Below are 19,421 nucleotides of genomic sequence, written 5' to 3'. Positions count from 1 at the left end.
CTCTAAAGGGAGAGGCTTGGGATGGGGGATGAGAGGGATGGTATTGGGGATAGGGGAGGGGGATTTGGGAAGTGGATGGGGAGGGGGTTGGGGACAGATTGGGAAAGCGTTGGGGGAGGGGAGGGGGATGGGGTTGTGCAGGGGAGGAGGACGGGTATGGGAGGAGAATGGGGAAAGGTTGGGTTGGGGGGTGGGGGAGAGCGGTGGGGGGAGAGGGATGGGGATGGGGAGAGGGATGGGGTTGGGGATGGGGATGGGAGGTGGATGAGGATGGGGATGGGAGGGGTATGGGGAGGGGGATGGTGAGGTGGGGCGGGGAGGGGGTTGTGGAGGGGGAGAAGGATGGGGTGGGGAAGGGGGTGGGGAATGGGGATGGTGATGGGAGGGGGAGTTGGAGGGGGACGGGAGGGGGTTGGGGAGGGGAAGGGGAGGGAGTTGGGGAGGGGAGAGGGAGGGGAGGGGAGGGGAGGGGAAGGGGAAGGAGGGGGTGGGGAGGGAGGGAGTCGGGGAGGGGGAGAGGAGGGGGGAGGGGGGAGGGGAGGGGTTTGGGGAGGGGGTTGGGGGGGCATGGGAGGGGGAGGGAGGGGAGGGGGTTGGATTGCTAATTGAATCAGTCTGGTTGGTAGCCAGTTTCTAACAGCAGTTGGTTGGATCTCTGAGCAATGGTTGGATGTTCAGATGAAATATTCCTTTTTATCCTCTGCATTGGCCTGACTCCCCTCTGCATTGATGATGGCTGTGTCTGCATCCGGTGCATCCTCAGCTCCCTTCGCCTCATTTGTGAGGTAAGTTCCTGTGACAACAGATAGATTTGATTTTAGTGCCTTAGAGTTACACGACTCAGGGATTAATTTACCAAACAAACTGTGCTAAACCCGAGGGTGGAGACTCACTGCAGACAGACAGACTTTCTCAACATGGGCAATAGGTTTAGAGGACACAGGAAATGGAAACCAGGAATTACACAGACCATTCGGCCCAGCTAGTCTATGTTCCATACGAGCCTCCTCCCACCCTACCAAAATAACCTTCTTTTCCTTTCTCCCTCATTTGTTTATCAGTGCAAGAGATATGGCTGAAGCATTTGCAACAATCTTCAGCCAGAAGTGCCAAGTTGATGATCCATCTCGGCCTCCTCCTGAAATCCCCAGCATCACAGATGCCAGACTTCAGCCAATTCGATTCACTCCACGTGATATCAAGAAACGACTAAGGCACTGGATACTACAAAAGCACAGTGGCGCAGTGGTTAGCACCGCAGCCTCACAGCTCCAGCGACCCGGGTTCAATTCTGGGTACTCCCTGTGTCTGCGTGGGTTTCCTCCAGGTGCTCTGGTTTCCTCCCACAGCCAAAAGACTTGCAGGTTGATAGGTAAATTGGCCATTGTAAATTGCCCCTAGTATAGATAGGTGGTAGGAGAATATAGGGACAGGTGAGGATGTGGTAGGAATATGGGATTAGTGTAGGATTAGTATAAATGGGTGGTTAATGGTCGGCACAGACTCGGTGGGCCGAAGGGCCTGTTTCAGTGCTGTATCTCTAAATCAAATCTAAATCTAAATAAATCTATGGGCCCTGACAGCATTCGACAATAGTACTGAAGACCTGTGCTCCAGAACATGCTGCACCCCTAGCCAAGCTGTTCCAGTACAGCTACAACACTGGCATCTACCCTGCAATGTGAAAAATTGCCCAGGTATGTCCTGTACACAAAAAGCAGGATAAGTCCAACCCGACCATTTACTGCCCCATCAGTCTACTCTCTATCATCAGTAAAGTGATGGAAGGTGTCATCAACAGTGCCATCAAGCAGCACTTGCTTAGCAATAACCTGCTCAGTGATGCTCAGTTTGGGTTCTGCCAGGGCCACTCAGCTCCTGACCTCATTACAGCCTTGGTTCAAACATGGACAGAAGAGCTGAACTCAAGAGGTGAGGTGAGAGTGACTGCCCTTGACATCAAGGCATTTTTGACCAACTATGGCATGAAGGAGGTATGATAAGTAAGTTCGCAGATGATACGAAAATTGGTAGTGTTGTAAATAGTGAGGAGGGAAGCTTTAGATTACAGGACGATATAGATGGGTTGGTAAGAGGGGCGAAGCAGTGGCAAATGGAATTTAATCCTGAGAAGTGTGAGGTGATGCATTTTGGGAGGACTAACAAGGCAAGGGAATATACAATGGATGGTAGGAGCCTAGGAAGTACAGAGGGTCAGAGGGACCTTGGTGTACTTATCCATAGATCACTGAAGGCAGCAGCACAGATAGATAAGGTGGTTAGGAAGGCATATGGGATACTTGCCTTTATTAGCCGAGGCATAGAATATAAGAGCAGGGAGGTTATGATGGAGCTGTATAAAACGCTAGTTAGGCCTTAGCTGGAGTACTGTGTACAGTTCTGGGCACCACACTATAGGAAGGATGTGATTGCACTGGAGAGGGTGCAGAGGAGATTCACCAGGATGTTGCCTGGGCTGGAGCATTTCAGCTATGAAGAGAGACTGAAAAGGCTAGGGTTGTTTTCCTTAGAGCAGAGAATGCTGAGGGGGGACATGATTGAGGTATACAAAATAATGAGGGGCATTGATAGGTTAGATAGGAAGAAACTTTTTCCTTAGCGGAGGGGTCAATGACCAGGGGGCATAGATTTAAGGTAAGGGGCAGGAGGTTTAGAGGGGATTTGAGGAAATACTTTTTCACCCAGAGGGTGGTTGGAATCTAGAACACACTGCCTGAAGGGATGGTAGAGGCAGGAACCCTCACAATATTTAAGAAGTATTTGGATGAGTACTTGAAATGCCATAGCATACAAGGCTACGGACCAAGTGCTGGAAAATAGGAATAGAATAGTTAGGTGCTTGATGGCCGGCACAGACACGATGGGCCGAAGGGCCTGTTTCTATGCTGTATAATCTATGAATCTAAAGAGCTCTAGCAAAACTGGAGTCAATTGGAATCGGGGGGAAAACTCTCTGCTGGTTGGAGTCATACCTAGCGCAAAGGAAGATGGTTGTGGTTGGTGGAGATCAATCACCTCAGCCCCAGGACATCACTGCAGGAGTTCCTCAGGGTAGTGTCCTGGGCCCAACCATCTTCAGTTGCTTCATCAATGACCTTCCTTCAATCATAAGTTCAGAATTGGGGATGTTCGCTGATGATTGCACAATGTTCAGCATCATTTGCGACTCGTCAGATACTGAAGCAGTCTGTGCAGAAATGCAGCAAGACCTGGACAATATCCAGGCTAGGGCTGATAAGTGGCAAGTAACATTCGCGCCACACAGGTGCCAGGCAATGACCATCTCCAACAAGTGAGAATCTAACCATCTCCCCTTGACATTCAATGGCATTACCATCGCTGAATTCCCCACTATCAACATCCTAGGGACTACCATTGACCAGAAACTGAACTGGAGTAGCCATATAAATACCGTGGCCACGAGAGCAGGTCAGAGGCTAGGAATCCTGCAGCGAGTAACTCACCTCCTGACTCCCCAGAGCCTGTCCACCATCTACAAAGCACAAGTCAGGAGTGTGATGGAATACTCTCCACATGCCTGGATGGGTGCAGCTCCAACAACACTCAAGAAGCTCGACACCATCCAGCACAAAGCAGCCCTCTTGATTGGCACCCCACCTACAAACATTCATTCCCTTCATCATCGACGCACAGTGGCAGCAGTGTATACCATCTACAAGATGCACTGCAGCAATGTACCAAGGCTCCTTAGACAGCACCTTCCAAACCCACGACCTCTACCAACTAGAAGGACAAGGGCAGCAAATGCATGGGAACACCACCACCTGCAAGTTCCCCTCCAAGTCACACACCATCCTGACTTGGAACTATATCGCCGTTCCTTCACTGTTGCTGGGTCAAAATCCTGGAACTCCCTTCCTAACAGCACTGTGGGTGTACCTACCCCACATGGACTGCAGCGGTTCAAGAAGGCAGCTCACCACCACCTTCTCAAGGGCAATTAGGGATGGGCAATAAATGCTGGCCTGGCCAGCGACGCCCACATCCCATGAATGAATTTTTAAAAGTGATAGAATTTCACATTCAGTTTGAGGGTAAGAGGTTTAGGTCTGAAATTAGTGCCTTCAAGTTAAATAAAGGCAATTACAGGGTTTTAGAGATACAGCACTGAAACAGGCCCTTCGGCCCACCGAGTCTGTGCCGACCCACCCATTTATACCAACCCTACACTAATTCCATATTCCTACCACATCCCCAACTGTCCCTATATTTCCCTACCACCTACCTATACTAGGGGCAATTTATAATGGCCAATTAACCTATCAACCTGAAAGTCTTTGGCATGTTGGAGGAAACCGGAGCACCCGGAGGAAACCCACGCAGACACAGGGAGAACTTGCAAACTCCACACAGGCAGCACCCAGAACTGAACCCGGGTCGCTGGAGCTGTGAGGCTGCGGTGCTAACCACTGCGCCACTGTGCCGCCCTATGATGACAGAGTTGGCTAAAGTGGACTGGGAAAATAATTTAAAAGGTACAACAGTAGAAAGGAAGTGTCAGACATTTAAGGAGATGTTTCATAACTCTCAACAAAGATATATTCCATTGAGAAAGAAAGACTCTGTGAGAAGGATGCACCATCCGTGACTAACTAAGGAAGTTAAGGATGGTATCAAATTGAAAGAAAAGGTGTACAATGCTGTGAAGGTTAGTGGTAGGCCAGAAGATTGGGAAAATTTTAGAAACCAGCAGAGAATGACTAAAAAAAAGAGGGAGAAATTAGAGTGAGAATAAACTCACAAGAAATATAAAAACAGACAGTAAAAGCTTCTACAAATATATAAAAAGGAAGAGAGTAGCTAAAGTAAGTGTTGGTCCCTTACAGGATGAGACTGGGGAATTAATAATAGGAAACAAGACAATGGCAGTGACTTTGAACAAATATTTTGTATTGTCTTCACAGTAGAAGACACAAAAAACATCCCACGAATAGTAGAAAATCAAGAGGAAAAAGGAGGGAGGAACATAAAGCAATCACTATCACTGGAAAAAACGTACAAGAAAAACTAATGGGACTAAAGACTGACAAGTCGCTGGACCTGATGGCCTGCATCCTAGGGACTTAAAATTTCCTGGATTCTGGAAAGGTCCCGGAGGATTGGAAAACAGCAAATGTAAATCTTCAAGAATAGAGGGGACAGAACGCAATAAACTATAATAAAAGCAAAATACTGCAGAAGTTGGAAATCTGAAATAAAAGCAGAAAGTGCTGGAAATACTCAGCAGGTCAGGCAGTATCTGTGGAAAGAGAAGCAGAGTTAACGTTTCAGGTCTGTGCCCTTTTTGATGAATGGTCAATAATCTGAAATGCTAACTCTGCTTCTCGCTCCACAGATGCTGCCGGTCAAATGCTAGAATCCATTATTAAGGAAATATTAGACATTTAGAAAATCATAATGCAAACAGGCAGAGTCAACATGGTTTTATGAGAGGGAAATTACATTTGACAAATGTATTACAAATAGCTGTTTAGTTGTACAGAATTTGAGTATTGCTGATAATAGAGACATGTTGTCGAAACTTTTCGTCTTGCACTCATCAGGACAATACGCAAGAATAACCAATGTAAGGGAAAACAACAACTTATACAGCATGGTTGGCAGGTGAACTCTGATTGGTAGAGGTGTTGCCATGGAGAATGCACCAGTTTACGGTGACTGACAGTTAACTGCCAAGCATTGTTTAAAATTTAAACCAAGCAGCTTGACTCTGATTGGTCAAGGCATTGCCCTGAGGAATAAACCAGCAAATAGCTGTCACTTATTTTGTTCAGCTGAAACAGGCACAATGTTTGTACATGTTCTTTCTGTCTGCAAAGAACAGGCCCTGTACATTAATATATGTAGCTTCCTGTATGTGCGAATGCACCACACTGAGAGTCAAAGAACAAAGAACAAAGAACAAAGAACAAAGATAATTACAGCACAGGAACAGGCCCTTCGGCCCTCCAAGCCTGCGCCGATCCAGATCCTCTCTCTAAACATGTCGCCTATTTTCTAAGGTTCTGTATCTCTTTTCTTCCTGCCCATTCATGTATCTGTCTAGATACATCTTAAAAGAATCCATCGTGCCCGCATCTACCACCTCCGCTGGCAATGCGTTCCAGGTGCCCACCACCCTCTGCGTAAAGAACTTTCCACGCATATCCCCCCTAAACTTTTCCCCTTTCACTTTGAACTCGTGTCCTCTAGTAATTGAAACCCCCACTCTGGGAAAAAGCCTCTTGCTATCCACCCTGTCTATACCTCTCATGATTTTGTACACCTCAATCAGGTCCCCCCTCAACCTCCGTCTTTCTAATGAAAATAATCCTAATCTGCTCAACCTCTCTTCATAGCTAGCGCCCTCCATACCAGGCAACATCCTTGTGAACCTCCTCTGCACCCTCTCCAAAGCATCCACATCCTTTTGATAATGTGGCGACCAGAACTGTACGCAGTATTCCAAATGTGGCCGAACCAAAGTCCTATACAACTGTAACATGACCTGCCAACTCTTGTACTCAATACCCCGTCCGATGAAGGAAAGCATGCCGTATGCCTTCTTGACCACTCTATTTACCTGCGTTGCCACCTTCAGGGAACAGTGGACCTGAACACCCAAATCTCTCTGTACATCAATTTTCCCCAGGACTTTTCCATTTACTGTATAGTTCACTGACAATCTTAAATTGGTTGTCAGTGTAATTCTTAGCACACTGCGGATTATTTAGCAAATGTTGTCCAATCACGGAATCGCATCTAATGTTGGACACTGTGTTTTGAGTTTTGCAAGCAAGGGCGGGTTGGGTTCAGCCTGTACCTTGCCCGTTGCGAACAGTGGAAGGGACATGTTGTTTGATACGATCCACCAGTCTTTGGGATGTATGGCCTATATACCTAGCATCACACTGACATTGAAATTCATATATCACATTACTCATTTGTGTGATAGGCAGGACGTCTTTATGGCTTCACAGCAGCATCCTGTTCATGGCGAACACCACAGATGTGACGTAAAGCTTCAACAACATGTCTCTATTTTCAGGAATACTCAAATGTATTAGAGTTCTTTGAGGATGTAACAAGCAGGGTGGATAAAGGGGAACCGGTAGATGTAGTGTATTTGGATTTCCAAAAGGAATTCAATAATGTGCCACATGAAAGGTAACTACACAAGATAAGAGCTCCTGGTGTTGGGGGTAATATATTAGCGTGGATAGAGGATTGGCTAACTAACAGGAAACAGAGAGTTGGCACATTCAGGTTGGCAAATTGTAACTAGTAGAGTGCCACAGGGATCAGAGCTGGGGCCTCAACTATTTACAATCTGTATTAATGACTTGGATGAAGAGACCAAGTGTATTGTATGCAAGTGTATAAAGATAGGTAGGAAAGCAAGTTGTGAGAAGGATACAAAGTGTCTACAAAGGGATATAGATAGGTAAAATGAATGGGCAAAGATTTGGCAGATGGAGTATAATGTGGGAAAATATCAGGTTGTCCACTTTGGCAGGAAGAATAGAAAAGCAGAATATTATTTACATGGAGAGAGACTGCAGAATGCTGCGCTACAGAAGAATCTGGGTGTCCTTGTACATGAATCACAAAAAGTTAGCATGCAGGCACAGCAAGTAATTAGAAAGGCAAATGGAATGTTGGTATTATTGCAAGGGGGGTGAAATATAAAAGTTAGTGAAGTCTTGCTACGACTGTAAAGGGCTTTGATGAGACCACACCTAGAGTACTGTGTATAGTTTTGGTCTCTTTAATTAAGGGGGGATATGAGGGAGTGCTCCTTGGACTGAGTGTGAAGCTGGGAGTTTGATAAGTGAGGGAATTTGGCGAAGGGGGGAGGGAGATGCTCCTTTCTTTTTCCACCTTTTTCAACCTCCAGTATTTGGTTTTTTCTTCGGTAATAGGGAAGAAGCTGATTGGTAACAAGTAAGTATTCTATTCATAATAAATAATTTGTAAAGTTAAGGTATGGCAGGACAGCTCGGCCAAGTGGGAAATCATGGATGCACCATGTGTCATAGAGAGACACATCTGCAGGAAGTGTCACCAGCTGTAGAAACTTGAGCTCCAGGTTTCGGAACTCGAGCGGAGGCTACAGACACTGATGGTGCATCTACAAGGCAGAGAACTACGTGGATAGCACGTTTATGGAGGCAGTCAAAGAACAACAAAGAACAAAGAACAGTACAGCACAGGAACAGGCCATTCGGCCCTCCAAGCCTGCGCCAATCTTGATGCCTGCCGAAACTAACACCTTCTGCACTTCCGGGGCCCATATCCCTCGATTCCCTTCCTATTCATGTATTTGTCAAGATGCCTCTTAAACGTCGCTATCGTACCTGCTTCCACCACCTCCCCCGGCAACAAGTTCCAGGCACTCACCACCCTGTCACACAGCAGGGTAAGAGCATGCAGGCAGATAGGGAATGGGTGACCACTAGGCAGTCTAAGAGAACCAGGCAGATAGTGCAGGAGTCCCCTGAGACAATCTCACTTGCTAACCGGTTTTCCATTTTGGTTACTGGTGAGGGCGGTGGTTCCTCAGAGGAGTGCAGCAACAGCTAAGTTTGTTGCACCACAGGTGGTTCAGCCGCACAGGAGAGGACAAAGAAGAGTGGAAGACCAGTGATGATTAGGGATTCATTAGTTAGGGGAACAGACAGGTGCTTCTGCGGCTGTAGGCGTGACTCCAGGATGGTATGTTGCCTCCCTGGTGCCACAGAATTGCTGCAGGACATTTTTCTTGAGGAGGGTGAACAGCCAGAGGTCATGGTCCACATTGGTACCAATGATGTAGGTAGGAAGGGGAATAAGGTCTTGAAAGCAGATTTCAGCAAGCAAGGAAAGGGATTAAAAAGCAGGACCTTAAAGGCAATAATCTCAGGATTACTCCTAGTGCCACATGCTAGTGAGCATAGGAATAGGAAGATTAAGCGATTGAACATGTGGCTGGACAATTGGTGCAGGAGAGAGGGCATCAGATTTCCGAGACATTGGGAATTGTTCTGGAGTAGGTGGGACCTGTACAAGATGGACGGGTTGCACCTTAGCAGGACCGGGACTAACATCCTCGCAGGGAGATTTGCTAGTGCTGTTGGAGAGGGTTTAAACTAAATTGTCAGGGTGATGGGAAACTGAGAGGGAGCTCAGATTGGAGGGCAGCAACAGGAAGTAGAAAAGTAGTAAGCGAAATTAGAGGACAGACGAAGCAAAGGCAAACATCAAATAGGGTCAGAATGTGGAATATTGTTAAAAAGACAAAGTTAAGGGCACTCTATCTGAATGTACGCAGCATTTGCAACAAGGTAGATGATTTGAAGGCACAAATAGGGGGAAAAAGGTATGATTTAACTGCCATTACAGAGACATGGTTACAGGGTGACCAGGACTGGGAACTGAATATTCAAGGATATTCATCATTTAGAAAGGATAGGCAAAAAGGAAAAGGAGGTGGGGTAGCACTCTTAATAAGGGAGGAGATCAGTACATTCGTGAGAGAGGATCTTAGATCAAACAGTCAACATGTAGAATCAGTTTGGGTGGAGCTAAGAAACAGCAAGAGGCAGCAAACTTTGGTGAGAATAGTTTATAGGCCAAACAGCAGTGGTAATGTTGGACACGGTATAAATCAGGAAATTAGAGATGCATGTAACATGGGTAATACAGTAATAATGGGCTACTTCAATTTACATATAGACTGGGTAATCAGCACTAATACTGTGGAGGATGAATTCCTGGAGTGTGTACGAGATGGGTTTTTGAAGCAGTATGTTGAAGAACCAGCTAGAGATCGGGCTATTTATATTTTGTATTATGTAATGCGAAAGGGTTAATTAATAACCTTGTTGTAAAGGAGCCATTAGGAAATAGTAACCACAATATGATAGAATGTTACCTTAAGTTTGAAAGAGATATAGTTCATTCTGAAACTAGGATCTTAAATCTGAACACAGGAAACTATGATGGTATGAGGAGCCAGTTGGCTATGGTGGATTGGGAAAATATGTTATGATTTGATGGTAGACAGGCAATGGCTAGTATTTAAAGAAGTATTACATGGTCTGCAACAAATATACATTCCTCTCAGACACAAAAACCCAACAGGAAAAGTGAATCAATCGGGCTAATAAATGAAGTTAAAGATTGCATTAGATCAAAAGAAGTGGCTGAGAAGGTCACCAGAAAACGTGGTAAACCCGAGGATTGGGAGCAATTTAGAATCCAACAAAGGAGGACCAAGAAACTGATAAAGAAAGGGAAAAGAGAATATGAATGCAAGATAGCGAGAAACTTAAAGGCTGATTGTAACAGCTTCTTTAGGTTTGTGAAAAAGAAAAGATTAGCAAGATAAATGTGGGTCCATTACAGGCGGAGACAGGAGAATTTATAATGGAGAATAGGGAAGTGGCAGAGAAACTAAACAATTACTTTGCGTCTGTCTTCACAGAGAAGAATACAGAAAATCTCCCAGAAATACTAGGGAACCAAGGGACTTGAGAAAAAGAAAAACTGAAAGAAATTAGTATTAATAAAGAGGTAGTACTCGAAAAATTAACTGGATTGAAGGTTAATAAATCCCCTGGACCAGACGAGCTACATCCCAGAGTATTGAAGGAGGTGACTATAGAGATAGTGGATGCATTGGTGGTTATCTTTCAAAATTCTACAGATTCTGGAAAGGTTCCTGCAGACTGGAAAGAAGCAAATGTAACACAACCATTTAAGAAAGGAGGGAGAGGGAGAATGGAGAATTACAGACCTGTTAGTTTGACGTCAGAAGTAGGGAAAATGTTAGAATCTATTATAAAGGGTGTGATAACTGGACACTTAGAAAATAATGATATGATTGGGCAGAGTCAACATGGATTTATGAAAGGGAAATCATGTTTGCCAAACTTGTTGCAATTTTTTGAGGATGTTACTTGTAGTATAGATAAAGGAGAACCAGTAGATGTGGTGTATTTGGATTTTCAGAAGGCCCCACACAAGAGGTTAGTAAACAAAATCAGAGCCCATGGATTGGGGTAATATACTGATATGGATTGAGAACTGGTTAACAGACAGAAAACAGAGAGTAGGAATAAATGGGTCATTCTCAGGATGGCAGGCTGTTACTAGTGGGTAACGCAAGGATCAGTGCTGGGTCACAGCTGTTCACAATCTATAGAAATGATTTGGATGTGGGGACCAAATGTAATATTTCCAAATTTGCTGATGACACAAAACTAGGAGGGAATGTAAGTTGTGAGGAGGATGCAAGGAGGCTTCAAGGGGATTTGGACAGACTAAGTGAATGGGCAAGAACATGGCAGATGGAATATAATGTGAATAAGTGTGAAGTGATCCACTTTGGTAGAAAAAAACAGAAAGACAGAATATTTATTTAATGGTGAAAGGTTGGGAAGTGTTGATGTCCAAAGGGACCTGGGTGTCCTTGCTCATGAGTTGCTAAAAACTAGTATGCAGGTGCAGCAAGCAATTAGGAAGGCAAATGGTATGTTGGCCTTCATTGCCAGGGGATTTGAGGACAGGAGTAAAGATGTCTTGCTGCAGTTGTATAGAGCCTTGGTGAGACCACACCTGGAGTATTGTGCACAGTTTTGGTCTCCTTATCTAAAGAAGGATATACTTGCCATGGAAGGAGTGCAACTAAGGTTCACCAGACTAATCCCTGGGATGGTGGGATCGTCTTATGAGGAGAGATTGAGGAAACTGGGCCTGTATTCTCCACAGTTTCAAAGAATGAGAGGTGATCTCATTGTAAAATTACCTGGGAACAGAGTGTGTCGGAGACGGAGGAAAGAGGGTGTGTCAGAGACAGAGGAAACAGGTTGTCAGAGACACAGGAACAGAGTGTGTGAGACATGGGAACAGAGTGTGTGAGAGACACAGGAACAGAGTGTGTCAGACACACGGGAACAGGGTGTGTCAGAGACACGGGAACAGAGTGCGTGAGAGACACGGGAACAGGGTGTGTCAGAGACACGGGAACAGAGTGTGTGAGAGACACGGGAACAGGATGTGTCAGAGACACGGAAACAGAGTGCGTGAGAGACACGGGAACAGGGTGTGTCAGAGACATGGGAACAGAGTGCGTGAGAGACACGGGAACAGGGTGTGTCAGAGACACAGGAACAGAGTGTGTGAGACACGGGAACAAGGTGTGTCAGAGACACGGGAACAGAGTGTGTCAGAGACACGGGAACAAGGTGTGTCAGAGACACGGGAACAGGGTGTGTCAGAGACACGGGAACAGAGTGCGTGAGAGACACGGGAACAGGGTGTGTCAGAGACACGGGAACAGAGTGTGTGAGAGACACGGGAACAGGATGTGTCAGAGACACAGGAACAGAGTGTGTGAGACACGGGAACAGGGTGTGTCAGAGACACAGGAACAGTGTGCGTGAGACACGGGAACAGGGTGTGTCAGAGACACGGGAACAGAGTGCGTGAGAGACACGGGAACAGGGTGTGTCAGAGACACGGGAACAGAGTGTGTGAGAGACACGGGAACAGGATGTGTCAGAGACACGGAAACAGAGTGCGTGAGAGACACGGGAACAGGGTGTGTCAGAGACATGGGAACAGAGTGCGTGAGAGACACGGGAACAGGGTGTGTCAGAGACACAGGAACAGAGTGTGTGAGACACGGGAACAAGGTGTGTCAGAGACACGGGAACAGAGTGTGTCAGAGACACGGGAACAGGGTGTGTCAGAGACACGGGAACAGAGTGCGTGAGAGACACGGGTACAGGGTGTGTCAGAGACATGGGAACAGAGTGCGTGAGAGAGACATGGGAACAGAGTGCGTGAGAGAGACATGGGAACAGAGTGTGTCAGAGACACAGGAACAGGGCGTGTCAGAGACACAGGAACAGGGAGTGTCAGAGACACGGGAACAGAGTGTGTCAGAGACGGAGGAAACAGGGTGTCAGAGACATGGGACAGGGCGTGTCAGAGGCACGGGAACAGGGTGTGTCAGAGACGGAGGAAACAGGGTGTCAGAGACACGGGAACAGGGTGTATCAGAGATGGAGGAAACAGGGAAACAGGGTGTCAGAGACATGGGACAGGGCGTGTCAGAGACACGGGAACAGGGTGTGTCAGAGACGGAGGAAACAGGGTGTCAGAGACATGGGACAGGGCGTGTCAGAGGCACGGGAACAGGGTGTGTCAGAGACGGAGGAAACAGGGTGTCAGAGACACGGGAACAGGGAGTGTCAGTGTGGTAGCCAATAAAATGACTTTAAAACAATGTAAATGAGGATCAAAAGTTGACAAAGACTTAAAATTGTAACTCTGTGAATTCCATAACTGTTAGGGCAAATCATAATTAGCCTCAATTGGATTTGTGTGGAATTACCGTAAAGTAAATCACAATGCAGTTTCGCCATGAGATGTGAAGAATGAGGTGGAGCAAACAGGAGCGTCTTGGACACAAAAGGGCCAAATGTGGTGTGGTGTTGGGAGACGGACAGGGTGCAGGATTTGAAACTCTCACTTACCTTTATGCCGAGCCAGGTAACGACCGAGGACAATTATCAAACATAGGGTGATGAATACGACAACAGCCACCACACCACCTATCACAGCATGATCAGGGCCCGACTGTCCAGCCAGGGCACTGGGATCTAGTAAAACACAAGCAGAGAGTGTGAGTGAGAGAACACAAGACAGCCAGGGAAGGATTCATCTGTAACAGTGTCTCCAACTGGATTCAGCGACATGCTCTGGGTTACAATAACTTCATTTGTTTCCCCAATTAATCATCCTGCTATCAGATACAGTGACAGACCTGTACCCACCAGTACTGTACCCCAATGTTATACAGTGACAGACCTGTACCCACCAGTACTGTACCCCAGTGTTATACAGTGACAGACCTGTACCCACCAGTACTGTAGCCCAATGTTATACAGTGACAGACCTGAACCCACCAGTACTGTACCCCAATGTTATACAGTGACAGACCTGTACCCACCAGTACTGTACCCCAATGTTATACAGTGACAGACCTGAACCCACCAGTACTGTGAATGTTATACAGTGACAGACCTGTCCCCACCAGTACTGTACCCCAATGTTATACAGTGACAGACCTGTACCCACCAGTACAGTACCCCAGTGTATGACAGTGACAGACCTGTACCCACCAGTACTGTACCCCAGTGTTATACAGTGACAGACCTGTCCCCACCAGTACTGTACCCCAGTGTATTACAGTGACAGACCTGTCCCCACCAGTACTGTACCCCAGTGTATTACAGTGACAGACCTGTCCCCACCAGTACTGTACCCCAATGTTATACAGTGACAGACCTGTCCCCACCAGTACTGTACCCCAATGTTATACAGTGACAGACCTGTCCCCACCAGTACTGTACCCCAGTGTTTTTATCAAGAATGCTTATTTGAGCCACACACCTAACCTGTCCTTCTGCTCGAATGATTTACTCAAACATTTATTATTTATTTCTCCTGGTTTAATCACTTTACATCTTTTGGAATTAGAAAATTACAACGCAGTACAGGCCCTTCGGCCCTCGATGTTGCGCCGACCTGTGAAACCATCTGACCTACACTATTCCATTTTCATCCATATGTCTATCCAATGACCACTTAAATGCCCTTAAAGTTGGCGAATCTACTACTGCTGCAGGCAGGGCGTTCCATGCCCTTACTACTCTCTGAGTAAAGAAACTACCTCTCACATCTGACCTATATCTATCACCCCTCAACTTAAAGCTATGTCCCCTCGTGTTTGCCATCACCATCCGAGGAAAAAGACGTTCACTATCCACCCTATCTAACCCTCTGATTATCTTATATGTCTCTATTAAGTCACCTCTCCTCCTCCTTCTCTCTAACGAAAACAACCTCAAGTCCCTCAGCCTTTCCTCGTAAGACATTCCCTCCATACCAGGCAACATCCTAGTAAATCTCCTCTGCACCCTTTCCAAAAGCTTCCACATCCTTCCTATAATGCGGTGACCAGAACTGCACGCAATACTCCAGGTGCGGTCTCACCAGAGTTTTGTACAGCTGCAGCATGAGCTCGTGGCTCCGAAACTCGATCCCCCTACTAATAAAAGCTAACACACCATATGCCTTCTTAACAGCCCTATTAACCTGGGTGGCAACTTTCAGGGTTGGACACCAAGATCTCTCTGCTCATCTACACTACCAAGAATCTTCCCATTAGCCCAGTACTCTGCATTCCTGTTACTCCTTCCAAAGTGAATCACCTCACACTTTTCCGCATTAAACTCCATTTGCCATCTCTCAGCCCAGCTCTGCAGCCTATCTATGTCCCTCTGTACCCTACAACATCCTTCGGCACTATCCACAACTCCACCGACCTTAGTGTCATCTGCAAATTTACTAACCCACCCTTCTACACCCTCTTCCAGGTCATTTATAAAAATGACAAACAGCAGTGGCCCCAAAACAGATCCTTGCGGTACACCACTAGTAACTAAACTCCAGGATGAACATTTGCCATCAACCACCACCATCTGTCTTCTTTCAGCTAGCCAATTTCTGATCCAAAGCTCTAAATCACCTTCAACCCCATACTTCCGTATTTTCTGCAATAGCCTTTTAGTTTTAGTTTACTGACTGTTGCTCCACTCTCCTCTTTCGATTGTTTTGGAATTATTATTGATACTACCTACACCCTCCCCCCACCACATTTACTAGTTTAAAGTCCCTGTGATGGTCCTATTTATCCTTTGTGCTAGGGCCTTGGTCCCAGTGCAGTTCAGGTGGAGCCTGACCCAGTGTACAGTTCCTTCCTGCCCCGATCTTGGTGTCAGTGTCCAGGAAATGGAAGCCTTCTTTCCCACGTCACTCCTTCCGCCAAAATAGAATTATTCTTGTTCTGCCATCTTGAAATGTCACAAAATGTTTCTGTCAGAGATGAGATACTCCCTGTTTAGTTCAATGTAGAAAGTTTAGACAACATAACCGTCACTGCTGTCCAAAATGAATTCATTGTATGAAGGGCTTTGAGATGTCTCAAGAGAGCTAGATTCTCATTCCTTGGGCTGGACTCTGTTCCAACGCTTCCTGAGGGCAGACATTTCCTGCTATTGTCCAGCCTTGCTTGAGGCTGGTTAATTTTAAAGCTGTGTTCTCAAGTCCTGTGCTGGTGGTGCAAGTCTAATAGCCTGCTCACACCTTCACCGTCTGTCCCTCTCAGGGCCCAGGTGCATGTGAGGCAGATAACAAGCATGTCCTCCATAAAGAATCATTTTGTGACATCCACAGTCCACCTAGACACTGTTTGGAAAGTTGGTTCATTTGGTTATTTTTGTGTCTTTCGCTTCTCCAGTTGCAATTCTCAAACAAGAAGGTGGAAGGGGCGGTTTATTTGTTGGTTTAGGGTTTTAAAGATAGCGAGGGAGAAATGGAATTATGCTGCAGATCAGTCATGACCCAACTGAATGGCAGAACAGACTCGAAGGGCTGAATGGTCTCCTCCCATTCCTCCACCAGAGCCCAGCCACTGGAAACTGTTAAAATGATGGAGGGCATTGGAAGAGACACAGGTGTAGATGGGAAGACAAAGGGAGAAAAAATAAAGTTGATAAGAAGAAATCAGCTGAGTGGGGCAGGAAGAGGCTGAAACGAGGGGTCTACCAGGGGAGTCTGTTGTGGATCGTGGAATGGCAGTAGAAACAGCCTGTTTGGAGTTGGGGAATATGAGGCTGCAGACCATGGAGGGAAGATCTGTAATATGTTGATGTTCGGTGGTGATGTCATGGTCCAAGAGGAGGTAGGAGGAAGTGTCGGAGAATTGGCATTCAGCCTTGGCATGATAGAGGCCAGTACACGAGATTTTTAGAGAGATATTGGATAGATTTTTGTTGGGTAAGGTGTTAAGGATTATGAATCGTGCTAATGACCCGGAATTCACTGCCCACGAGGGTGGTGGAAGCGGAGACAATCAATAAATTCAAAATAAATCTGTACAGGCACCTTGAAGTAAATAAACTTGCAAGGCTACAGGGATCAAGTAGGGGAGTGGGACTGACTGGATTGCTCTGTGGAGAGCTGGCATGGACTCGATAGGCTGAATGCCCTCCTTCTGTGCCGTAAATGACTAATGAAATCAGAGCGGGTAAGCAGAGTTAAGATACAGGTCAGCTGTGATCTAATTGAATGGCAGAACAAGCTCAAGGGGCTGAATGGCCAGCTCCTGTTCCCTTCCACTCGACACAAACCTTTGAAGGGGACAGTCTATTCGCTTGTACCCAATAGCCTGAAAGTTAATCACTGATGGCCTTAAACTATGGATCAATAATTGTTTCCTGCCTTATGTATCTGCAATAGATCATTGGTGAGAGAAAGGATACCACTGGCATTCATTAAAGACACAAAGATCCTGGCACCATCTCCAGGCACTGACAGTGCCAACACCAGCCAATCAATCACTGCCACTTGTTACTAATTCCAGATGTGGAACCTCAGTATAATGTTGAGAGAGAAGAGATTAAAGTCTGCTGGTAATAAATATGCAGGTAAGTTGTTCAATGCATTAGAATAGGATGCCTGAGGCAGTAGAAATATTGATGCCACTGTGCAAGAGATGATTAAAGGCTTTTTATATTAAGAAGAATGATTTTTCTTTTCATCATGGAAGGCCCATTGTGGGAAAACAGAAGTAAAATTCAATTCTTGTTGATGTGCTATGAATCAGCATGGTTCTGCAGAAGATCATGAAGCTTTCAGAGCCCAACAATGGAGTTCATTTCTCAGTGCCTCTGAAGCAGGGTGGGCACAGCGTAACTACAACACAAGGCTCATTTTATCAAACGGATCTTGGATATCCTGCTGAGGAACCTTGACTGCACTGACCTGTTCAATGTTTCTTCTGTACTTGTCTAATGGGCCAACAGCTTTCTCTGTAATAGTTACAGTAAAACTTCATAAAACACAGGTTTGGCCCCAGCTGGAGTATTGTGTTCACTTCTGGACACCACACTTTAGTAAGGATGTCAAGGCCTTGGTGAGGCTGTGTAGGAGATTTACCAGAACGGTACTGGGGATGGGAGTTATGAGGAGAGACTGGAGAAGCTGGGGTTGTTCTCCTTAGAGCAAACAAGGTTAAGTGGAGATTTAATAGAGGTGTTAAAAATGATGAGGGATTTTGACAAGAGCAGATAGAAAGAAGCTGTTTCCACTAACTGTTACAAAGCTTTATCAGAGCTTCCTTGCTTCTGTACTCTAAGACTCTATTAACAAAGCCACAGATCCACATATACTTTTTAACACATCCTCAAATTGTCCTGCTGCCTTCATATATTTGTGTACATCCACCCCAAGGTCTCTGTTCCTGCACTCTCTTTAAAATTGTACCATTTAGTTTATATTACCTCTCATTAAAGCCTGGCTCGGGTATAAAATTAAAATCTGACCTGTGCCCAACCCAACAACAACCAACCCAAACCCAAACCGAGCCCGAGTCCTTCAATTTCTTTTCATGCCTGCCCCAATCCGAAAATATCAAACATATCATTGAAACAGAAAAAATTGTAGATTAAAAAGAAAACAATACCAACAGCTAATGGGAACAGCAATTAGTAGATTAATTGGGAAATCTACATCAGTAGTCCTGTGTCAGAGAGTTCTCAAACTCTGCTAGGGTGCCTAAGGTAGACAAGATAAGTCAACAAGTGTGAGGATGAGCCACCCACAATACTCTTCCATTAGCAGACAGTTCAGGAACTCAGACATGGTGCTGTCAGAGAGCATAACCAACTTTTGTCTGTTTTAGATCCTCTGCTACTTACTTCTTTGTCTACAATATTGAGGAAGGAGGGCCTTGTAACATTTGTTACATTCAGGTCCCTGTACAATTTGAGTAGACGTAGAGGGAAATTTCCAGCTTACAAACTTATGGAAATGATGCAGGAAGACTAGCTGGCCCATCAAGACTGCCCCACACCAAGACAGCTGGACCATCATGGCTAAACACTTCTTCCTAACTCCCTAACTCACATCTAAATCTACGAGGAGTGGCAAGAAACATAAAAACCCTGGACCAATGTGGGGGAAAAAACTCAGTAAATGTCCTCTCCAATGCCCTGCTGCTCTGGCAGTTGAAAACCTGTCCAGGAGATTACATGTACCACGTGTTACCTATAAAGAAACTGACCTTCTATATGACATAATCATTCTCACAGTCAGGAACTGATCAAGCTCCCTCTTGAAGCTGCTGAGAAAGTCAGCACCCACCACACCAGCTGACAATGTATTCCAGAGGCTCCACATTCTCTGGGAAAAGGACCACCTAACATCCCGTCTTTTCCGAAGCGTACATGGTTTGATATACTTTATTTTAGATAAGCTCATAGATGGCTTTCTCTCTGCAATGTTAC

General features: G+C 45.8%; 1 protein-coding gene across 1 annotated transcript in view; it reads right to left on the bottom strand.

The window, feature by feature from the left end:
- Positions 1-535: 535 nt before the first annotated feature.
- Positions 536-19,421, bottom strand: part of LOC137374244 (cell adhesion molecule 2-like) — a 912,392-nt gene continuing 893,506 nt past the window's right edge. Inside the window, exons 11-12 of the mRNA XM_068040031.1 lie at positions 13,545-13,670; positions 536-793 (exon numbers count right to left, since the gene is read on the bottom strand). Of these exons, the coding sequence (XP_067896132.1) occupies positions 675-793; positions 13,545-13,670 (245 nt within the window). The 3' untranslated portion in view covers positions 536-674. The remainder of the gene's footprint in view (positions 794-13,544; positions 13,671-19,421) is intronic.

This window comes from Heterodontus francisci, chromosome 10 (assembly GCF_036365525.1).
Source record: "Heterodontus francisci isolate sHetFra1 chromosome 10, sHetFra1.hap1, whole genome shotgun sequence".
NCBI lineage: Eukaryota > Metazoa > Chordata > Chondrichthyes > Heterodontiformes > Heterodontidae > Heterodontus > Heterodontus francisci.
Note: the sequence above shows the minus strand (reverse complement) of the source record. Positions and strands in the feature narration are given on the sequence as shown.